Below are 10,366 nucleotides of genomic sequence, written 5' to 3'. Positions count from 1 at the left end.
ACCAAGCCCTGACTTTGCCTGCAAAAAAAAAGTTCACTTGGGTTGGTTACAGGGATCACGGTACCGTGGGGCATTTAGGAGGTTTTACCCACAACTGTTTCCAGGCCACACCTAGAAGGCAATTTTCTCAAGTATCCTTGGTCAAAGAGGGAAAATTGTCGAGATAGAAGAGAGAATAGCTGAGCAAGTACTTTTCTGCAATCGCTTAACTCTTTGTGTGCTTTCAGCCAGAGTTAGTGCTGTGTGCCTTACATGTCACGATTGTCTTTATCTTACATCCCGGAATAGGGAACAATAAAACCTCCAATACTCTACAGTGCGCGATCATCATTTTCAGAGACTTTTCTTTATCATTATTACTGCCAACTTAAAGGGTTACTCTGCTGCTCCAGTGTTGGAATATTTTGTTACGAACGCTTGGAGCGGGCAGCGGGGGTTGTGACATCATGGCCACGCCCCCTCGGAATGTCACGCCACTGCCAGTTGCTGCACAGAGATCGCAGGAGTCCCAGCTGCGGGACCCCAGTGATCAGACATATTATCCCCTATCCTTAGGGGATAAGATTTATATCAGTGGAGCACCCCTTTAAAGGAAACGATGACCTGTTTACACACATCCATCCAGAGCACTTGACTTTGGTTCCTGATCTGATTTTCAGTATGCTATATCTTGGCTTGATATTTCTGTTTGTTGCTGTATATTAGGTCCATAGTTCTGTTTGTTGGTTATTTTGTTAACCCCTCGTGTTCTCTACGTGTACCCCGGCCTTGTACAGTTTGTTATTTTGACTGATGCCCCAGCACATTAGTGCAGTGTATGGACCGGCTCCAAGTTGTGATTCACCGCTTAGGTTGTCTTTGCAAGTAGTCAGGGAAAGCGGCTTTAGGGAAAGTTAGCGGTCACTAATTCCCTACCCTACGTTTGAAAATGTAGCGTCAACGTTTTGCAACAAAAAATTTGATGCAAAACTAAGTTGAAAAAATGGTGTGAAATATTTGAATATATCCCCCTGGTGCAAGATTTTTTAGGATTTTAGTAAATCTGATATACAGGTTGCAGCCACAAGAAAAATGACAAAAGAGGTCGTAAACGCCATTAACATGTCATTTTAATCAAAAATAATCATCGGCACACAATAATGACACCATAAGCCATCGAAACATGACATCATAGCGATCTAAAAAAAAAAAACGTACATCGCGGCATAATCGTTTCCCTCCTACAGAAAGCCTGAGACGACACGCAGCGCGATTATGTAGATTTATAGATATATACGGTATATATAATAAATCTACATAAAAATATAATATATATATACTTTATTTATTTTTAAACAAAATTACATAGCCTTTGTGTATATATTTCTCTAAAACAAATCACTTTCAAGCAACCCTCTGATGTGTGAAAATGATAAGTCCTGAATATCGTAGGTTTCTGTAAAAAAATATTGAGCTTTGTATAGATTTTTAAATTTTTTTTTCCGTATTGCACACTTCTGGATGATGCCGTTATTTAGTCTATATTATATATATATATATATATATATATATATATATTGTATCTTTCATATCATCTATATTTTCATTGACTTTGTTAAAGGGGTACTCTGCCGAAAAACATCTTATCCCAGGAGTCTCCACTGCGGCACCCCAGTCATCCAGTGCACGGATCAAACTCCGTCCACAGCAACCACTCCCCCTCCATTCATGTATATGGGTGGAGTGACGGCTAAGTACTAGCCATCACGCCCCCTCCTATAGACATGAATGGAGGGGGCCTGGCGTGAAGTCACGAACATGGAAGCTCCAAGCTTCCGTGTTCTGGACGCCGCTGCTTCTGCCCTGGAGTTCACAAGAGTCCCCAGCGGCGGGACCTCGTGATCAGACAACTTGTCCCCTATCCATTGGATATGGGATAAGATATTTTTCTGGCGGCATACCCCGTTAAATGCAACCTAAATAAAATATATGTATTTTTTCTGAGCAAAGTCGATGCAAAGTTCTGTAAGCAGGAAGGGGGGAGAGGGGGTGGTATATGGTAATTTGTATTGGTAATGAACGGTATTGTGCGTTTCGGGGCATTCGTAAATATGGCGGGAAAGGGGGGGTGTGGGCCTTAAAAAGTTAGAAGTTTCCTTTTCGGTTTATAAAGTTTATAGGTTTACTTTTTTGTTTTTTGGACTAAAGCAGTGGTCTCCAAACTGTTACCCTTGTAAGATGGCCATACCATAGACATTTGTTGGCCAAACCCACCAATTTTATGAGGATCAGACAATCATCTAACCTGTATGGTGGCCTCCTTACTCTGGGAAACCAGAGAGGAGTCTCACCTGTAGAGGAGTCTGGCACCACCAGTGGGGGAGTCGGGCACCAACAGTGGAGGAGTCTGGCACCACCAGTGAGGGAGTCTGGCACCACCAGTGGGGGAGTCTGGCACCAACAGTAGAGGAGCCTGGCATTAACAGTAGAGGAGCCTGGCACCACTAATGAAGGAGTCTGGCTCCACCAGAGGAGGAGTCTGACACCCCAGTGAAAGAGTCCGGCACCACCAGTGGAGTTGCCTGCCACCCCAGAGAAAAAGTCTGGCACCACTAGTGGAGGAGTCTGATACCACCTGTGAGGAGTCTCACCAGTGGAGGAGTCTGGCACCACCAGTAGAGGAGCCTGGCACCAACAGTAGAGGAGCCTGGCACCACTAATGAAGGAGTCTGGCACCACCAGTGGAGGAGTCTGGCACCACCAGTAAGGGAGTCTGGCACCACCAGTAAGGGAGTCTGGCGCCACCAGAGGAGGAGTCTGGCACCACCAGTAAAGGAGTCTGGCACCACCAGTGAAGAAGCCTGGCATTACCTGAAGGAGAGGCTGAAACCACGAGAGGAGGAGTCTGGCACTACCAGAGTGAGAGTCTGGAGCCAATAAAGGAGGAGTCTGGAACCACCAGAGGAGGAATCTGGCACCACTAGAGAAGGAGTCTGGCACCACCAGTAGAGAGGTCTGGCACCACCAGAGGAGGAACCTGGTACCACCATTGAAGCAGCAGTTGAGCTGAGCATGCATGTGTATGAGAATTCGGGAGATATAGCTTTTGGCTAAACAAGCATTAGACCTACAGCTATTGTTTCTGTATGGCCACCTTTAGTGGTCTCTGAACCCTTGTGTCATGTTGCACCATCCTTTGCCCTGCACTAGACACAGCACCGAGGAGGAAATGTACATATATCTAAAACATATTATGTGGACCAAACACCATATTTATGAAACCTCTCAACCACTTGTTTCATGGTACAAGGGGGATGGATCGGAGAGACACTAGTATCAATTTTGCATGGACTGTTCCAATATTCGTCACTCAGGCAGCCGACACAAAATTCTCACATTTCAGTAAATCTCTGAGAAAAGCTTCATAACTGGATTTGTATGATTAAACATTACAGCTAATTAAAAAAAAATTGTTATAACTATGCAGATTGTAATGAAGAAGAATAAAAACACGCCACCTACAGGCAACAGGAAGTTATGACAATGAAGTAACAATAACCTTGGGATAAAGGTGTCCACTTGTGGCGACAACCGTACATGAAGCGCTGATATAAGACATTTTCGCTTCCTTCCTTTGTATTTGTCCCTTGAACTTGTTTGTTTCGAATGTTATTTGTAACAACGACGTGAAATGAGAGCAACACAGACAAACAACATGATATCAAAAGCCAACGTGAAGAAAAATACATCTTCTTGGAACTAGTCTTTGAAAACCTGACAGCAGAAGTTTTTTTTTATAACAGTCAAGCCATTAAAACAGTCAAGTCCATCACAACGTTCTCCATGGGACATACTGCCTAAAACTCTAACACTGGCTTTAGTGTCATAGGAACCCAAAAACAGTATGCCTGCCCGCCATGCTCGTTCCTGACTCGCTACACACACTCTGACCTGACCAGAGGGAAATACCAGGCACCTCATTGGCTAGAACTGTTCAATATGTATAAGCCAGCCCGGTAGACATTTTCAGGTTGATTTGTAAAGACCAAAGTTTGAGGCTACCAGACTCGGCATCTTTCTATGGGGTGCATCGTGGTGCCTTTCTTGCAGTTAAATTCTTCAGAGAAAGCTTCGAAGTTTTGCAAGGATCCCATCACCCTGAAATGAGAACAGGATTTGTGAATGTGATAGAATAAGATAAAACTAAGGGGCAGGTTTTTACACACTGGCCTTTAGCTGAAGCCCATTGGTTTAAAGTGCTACAATTTTATTAAAAAAAGTAAAATCTATGGCTGGCGTAGGGGTTTGATACTATTTATGCCAGTTTGTGGCATAAATTATAGTAAATGCACCAAGATGCAGGAGGCCACTCCCTCTTCCCACTTAGCCCCACCCACTTACTAAATAGTGATGAGCACAACCTAAAATTGCCTTACACTGTGCTTCCATTTGGCAAAAAAAACAAAACAAAAAAAAAACTTTTCAGGCAAAAAAACGCAGCAGCCAAATGTTATCTGAGATAGGGAAATATGGAATGCCGAATCCACTTGGCTTTATTTCCTTTTACATTTTTTCTTTCTTCATTGGTGTTATTTTGGGTCAGTGGAGTTTAAAAAAAACCGCAGCATGCTGAGACTGTGGCATTTTTCAGTGACTCTTGATTATTTTTTTGTTCGAAAAATTTCTATAGGAGGACAAAAAAGTCAATAAAAACACGATGACTTGTAATGATAAAAATGAAATGAAAAAAAAAGCTAAGACTAAAACTCACTATTTTTGTAAAAATGCACACATTTTTTTAGTTAAAAAATATGCCAAAAGTAAATTGCTTGGAAATGTAGCCTACAAGTCGCAAATTTTTGCAAACACTAACTTTGCTTAAATATTTTTTTCCCAATTTTTACAAGCCTTGGTAAATTCCTTTTTTATGTTTTGCACATAAAGATGAAGATGTCATGGGATCTAACAAGAGTATCTGTAGTGGAGTAATGGATTATTACTGAATCATTCCTGATATACTTCAAGATAGAGAGGAAGAAGTCAAAAAGAAAAGATGGAAAGAATGAGGAAGAGGAAAAATACAAATAGAACATGTAGAAGAAGAGACGCATATGAGATAAAAGACAACAAAGAAAAAGGGAAAGAAATTTGATGAGGAGAAGATGTAGACAAAATGTCAGAAACCAAGGAAAAGAAGGAAAATAGAGGAGAAGAGGAAGAAGGCGAAGAGGGAAAAGAAGGAAAAGAAGAAGGAGGACGAGGAGGAAGAGGAGGAAGACAAGGAGGATAAGGAGGAAGAAGAGGAAGAGGAGGAGGATAAGGAGGAGGAAGAAGAGGCAGAGAAGGAGGAGGACAAGGAGGAAGAAGAAGAGGCAGAGAAGGAGGAGGACAAGGAGGAAGAAGAGGAAGAGAAGGAGGAGCACAAGGATGAAGAAGAGGAAGAGAAGGAGGAGGAGGAAGAGAAGGAGGAGGACGAGGAGGAAGAAGAGGAACAGAAGGAGGAGGACAAGGATGAAGAAGAGGAAGAGAAGGAGGAGGAAGAAGAGGAAGAGAAGGAGGAGGACGAGGAGGAAGAAGAGGAAAAGAAGGAGGAGGACAAGGATGAAGAAGAGGAAGAGAAGGAAGAAGAGGAAGAGAAGGAGTTGGATGAGGAGGAAGAAGAGAAAGAGAAGGAGTTGGATGAGGAGGAAGAAGAGGAAGAGAAGGAGGGGGACAAGGAGGAAGAGAAGGAGGAGGACAAGGATGAAGAAGAGGAAGAGAAGGAGGAGGAAGAAGAGGAAGAGAAGGAAGAGGAAGAAGAGGAAGAGAAGGAGGAGGACGAGGAGGAAGAAGAGGAAGAAGAAGAGAAAGAGGAGGACGAGGAGAAAGAAGAGGAAGAGAAGGAGGAGGAAGAAGAGGAAAAGAAGGAGGAGGACGAGGAGGAAGAAGAGGAAAAGAAGGAGGAGGAGGAGGAGGAGGAAGAAGAAGAGAAGGATGAGGACAAGGAGGAAGAAGAAGAGAAAGAGGAGGACGAGGAGGAAGAAGAGAAGAATGAGGATGAGGAGGAAGAAGTGGAAGAAAAGGAGGAGAAGAAAAAAGAATCTGTCTGACTGTAGAGAAATATAAAAAAGAAGATGGAATGTTTAGAATGGAGAAGGAGAATACAGAAAGTGAAGGAGCAAATAAAGGTGGAAAAGAAAGGGAGAAAAGAAGTAAAAAAAAAGGTTGTCAAAATAAAAGTCGACCAGAATGAAGAAGAAGAAAGAAAGCAGATGGAGGAGAAAAGGGAAAATGGCTGCCTGAATTGGGAAGACAAAAATATAAGACAGAATAGAAGACGAGTGACACAAGAAGCTAAAATAGAGAGAGAAAAAAGGAGAGAAAAAAAGATGAAGCTGTATACACCTGTCTGTGACGCATTACACAGTATATAGTGAGGAGACTCAGGATACATCGCTCACCTGTATTTAAATGGACTGTGCACATCTGTCTTTATGGAGTGTCGGGCGTATTCAGGGCGATAAGATCCGCACCAAACCTGCGTATACAAGACAAATCATGGAAGGTCCAAACAATCTATTATATTTACCACTTCTCTAGTTACTATACCAACAGTACTGCCTAATAATATGGGATTAATATCAGTACCTCATATTATACCAACAGTACTGCCTAATAATATGGGATTGGTATCAATACCTCATATTATACCAACAGTACTGCCTAATAATATGGGATTAGTGTCAATACCTCATATTATACCAACAGTACTGCCTAATAATATGGGATTAGTATCAATACCTCATATTATACCAACAGTACTGCCTAATAATATGGGATTAGTATCAGTACCTCATATTATACCAACAGTACTGCCTAATAATATGGGATTAGTATCAATACCTCATATTATACCAACTGTACTGCCTAATAATATGGGATTAGTGTCAATACCTCATATTATACCAACAGTACTGCCTAATAATATGGGATTAGTATCAATACCTCATATTATACCAACAGTACTGCCTAATAATATGGGATTAGTGTCAATACCTCATATTATACCAACAGTACTGCCTAATAATATGGGATTAGTATCAATACCTCATATTATACCAACAGTACTGCCTAATAATATGGTATTAGTATCAATACCTCATATTATACCAACAGTACTGCCTAATAATATGGGATTAGTATCAATACCTCATACCAACAGTACTGCCTAATAATATGGGATTAGTATCAATACTGCATATTATACCAACAGTACTGCCTAATAATATGGGATTAGTATCAATACCTCATATTATACCAACAGTACTGCCTAATAATATGGGATTAGTATCAATACCTCATATTATACCAACAGTACTGCCTAATAATATGGGATTAGTATCAATACCTCATATTATACCAACAGTACTGCCTAATAATATGGTATCAGTATCAATACCTCATATTATACCAACAGTACTGCCTAATAATATGGGATTAGTATCAGTATCTCATATTATAACAACAGTACTGCCTAATAATATGGGATTAGTATCAGTATCTCATATTATACCAACAGCACTGCCTAATAATATGGTATTAGTATCAATACCTCATATTATACCAACAGTACTGCCTAATAATATGGGATTAGTATCAGTATCTCATATTATACCAACAGTACTACCTAATAATATGGGATTAGTGTCAATGCCTCATACTTTACCAACAGTACTGCCTAATAATATGGGATTAGTATCAGTATCTCATATTATACCAACAGTACTACCTAATAATATGGGATTAGTATCAGTATCTCATATTATACCAACAGTACTGCCTAATAATATGGTATTAGTATCAATACCTCATATTATACCAACAGTACTGCCTAATAATATGGGATTAGTATCAATACCTCATACTTTACCAACAGTACTGCCTAATAATATGGGATTAGTATCAATACCTCATATTATACCAACAGTACTGCCTAATAATATGGGATTAGTATCAGTACCTCATATTATACCAACAGTACTGCCTAATAATATGGGATTAGTATCAATGCCTCATACTTTACCAACAGTACTGCCTAATAATATGGGATTAGTATCAATACCTCATACTTTACCAACAGTACTGCCTAATAATATGGGATTAGTATCAGTATCTCATATTATACCAACAGTACTGCCTAATAATATGGGATTAGTATCAATGCCTCATACTTTACCAACAGTACTGCCTAATAATATGGGATTAGTATCAGTATCTCATATTATACCAACAGTACTACCTAATAATATGGGATTAGTATCAGTATCTCATATTATTCCAACAGTACTGCCTAATAATATGGTATTAGTATCAATACCTCATATTATACCAACAGTACTGCCTAATAATATGGGATTAGTATCAATACCTCATACTTTACCAACAGTACTGCCTAATAATATGGGATTAGTATCAATACCTCATATTATACCAACAGTACTGCCTAATAATATGGGATTAGTATCAGTATCTCATATTATACCAACAGTACTGCCTAATAATATGGGATTAGTATCATTACCTCATATTATACCAACAGTACTGCCTAATAATATGGGATTAGTATCAATACCTCATACTTTACCAACAGTACTGCCTAATAATATGGGATTAGTATCAATACCTCATACTTTACCAACAGTACTGCCTAATGATATTGGAATGAATATCATTGCCTTATACTATGCCAACAATATTGCCTAGCAATATGGGATAAGCATTAATACCTCATATTATACCAACAGTGCTGCCTAATAATATGGTATTAGTATCAATACCTCATATTATACCAACAGTACTGCCTAATAATATGGGATTAGTATCAGTACCTCATATTATACCAACAGTACTGCCTAACAATATGGGATTAGTATCAATACCTCATATTATACCAACAGTACTGCCTAGCAATATGGGATTAGTATCAATACCTCATACTTTACCAACAGTACTGCCTAATAATATGGGATTAGTATCAATACCTCATACTTTACCAACAGTACTGCCTAATAATATGGGATTAGTATCAATACCTCATATTATACCAACAATACTGCCTAATAATATCAGTTTCTCATATTATATCAACAGTACTGCCTAGTAATATGGAATAAGCCTCAATAACTGTTACACCGAGCGCTCCGGGTCCCCGCTCCTCCCCGGAGCGCTCGCAACATCCTCGCATTTGCAGCGCCCCGGTCAGACCTGCTGACCGGGTGCGCTGCAATACCTCTCTCAGCCGGGATGCGATTCGCGATGCGGGAGGCGCCCGCTCGCGATGCGCATCCCGGCTCCCGTACCTGACTCGCTCTCCGTCGGTCTTGTCCCGGCGCGTGCGGCCCCGCTCCTTAGGGCGCGCGCGCGCCGGGTCTCTGCAATTTAAAGGGCCACTGCGCCACTGATTGGCGCAGCTGGCTTAATTAGTGTGTTCACCTGTGCACTGCCTATTTATACCTCACTTCCCCTGCACTCCCTCGCCGGATCTTGTTGCCATTGTGCCAGTGAAAGCGTTCCCGTGTGTGTTCCTAGCCTGTGTTCCTGACCTCCTGCCGTTGCCCCTGACTACGATCCTTGCTGCCTGCCCTGACCTTCTGCTACATCCGACCTTGCTCTTGTCTACTCCCTTGTACCGCGCCTATCTTCAGCAGTCAGAGAGGTTGAGCCGTTGCTGGTGGATACGACCTGGTTGCTACCGCCGCTGCAAGACCATCCCGCTTTGCGGCGGGCTCTGGTGAATACCAGTAGCAACTTAGAACCGGTCCACCAGCACGGTCCACGCCAATCCCTCTCTGGCACAGAGGATCCACCTCCAGCCAGCCGAATTGTGACAGTAGATCCGACCATGGATCCCGCTGAAGTCCCACTGCCAGTTGTCGCCGACCTCACCACGGTGGTCGCCCAGCAGTCGCAACAGATAGCGCAACAAGGCCACCAGCTGTCTCAACTGACCGTGATGCTACAGCAGCTATTGCAACAATCTCCTCCGCCAGCTCCTGCACCTCCTCCGCAGCGAGTGGCCGCTTCCGGCCTACGATTATCCTTGCCGGATAAATTTGATGGGGACTCTAAGTTTTGCCGTGGCTTTCTTTCACAATGTTCCCTGCACTTGGAGATGATGTCGGACCAGTTTCCTACTGAAAGGTCTAAGGTGGCTTTCGTAGTCAGCCTTCTGTCTGGGAAAGCTCTGTCATGGGCCACACCGCTCTGGGACCGCAATGACCCCGTCACTGCCTCTGTACACTCCTTCTTCACGGAGATTCGAAGTGTCTTTGAGGAACCTGCCCGAGCCTCTTCTGCTGAGACTGCCCTGCTGAACCTGGTCCAGGGTAATTCTTCTGTTGGCGAGTAC

At 42.0% G+C, this 10,366-nt stretch overlaps 1 protein-coding gene across 2 annotated transcripts in view; it reads right to left on the bottom strand.

The window, feature by feature from the left end:
- Window positions 1-1,096: 1,096 nt before the first annotated feature.
- The window catches only part of MMEL1 (membrane metalloendopeptidase like 1), a 240,207-nt gene continuing 230,937 nt past the window's right edge, over window positions 1,097-10,366 (bottom strand). For both annotated transcript variants that reach the window (XM_056544305.1, XM_056544304.1), the window contains exons 22-23: window positions 6,420-6,496; window positions 1,097-4,137 (exon numbers count right to left, since the gene is read on the bottom strand). In XM_056544305.1, coding sequence (XP_056400280.1) covers window positions 4,038-4,137; window positions 6,420-6,496 — 177 coding nt within the window. In that variant the 3' untranslated portion in view covers window positions 1,097-4,037. The remainder of the gene's footprint in view (window positions 4,138-6,419; window positions 6,497-10,366) is intronic.

Source organism: Hyla sarda, chromosome 10, assembly GCF_029499605.1.
Source record: "Hyla sarda isolate aHylSar1 chromosome 10, aHylSar1.hap1, whole genome shotgun sequence".
Taxonomy (NCBI): Eukaryota; Metazoa; Chordata; class Amphibia; order Anura; family Hylidae; genus Hyla; species Hyla sarda.
Note: the sequence above shows the minus strand (reverse complement) of the source record. Positions and strands in the feature narration are given on the sequence as shown.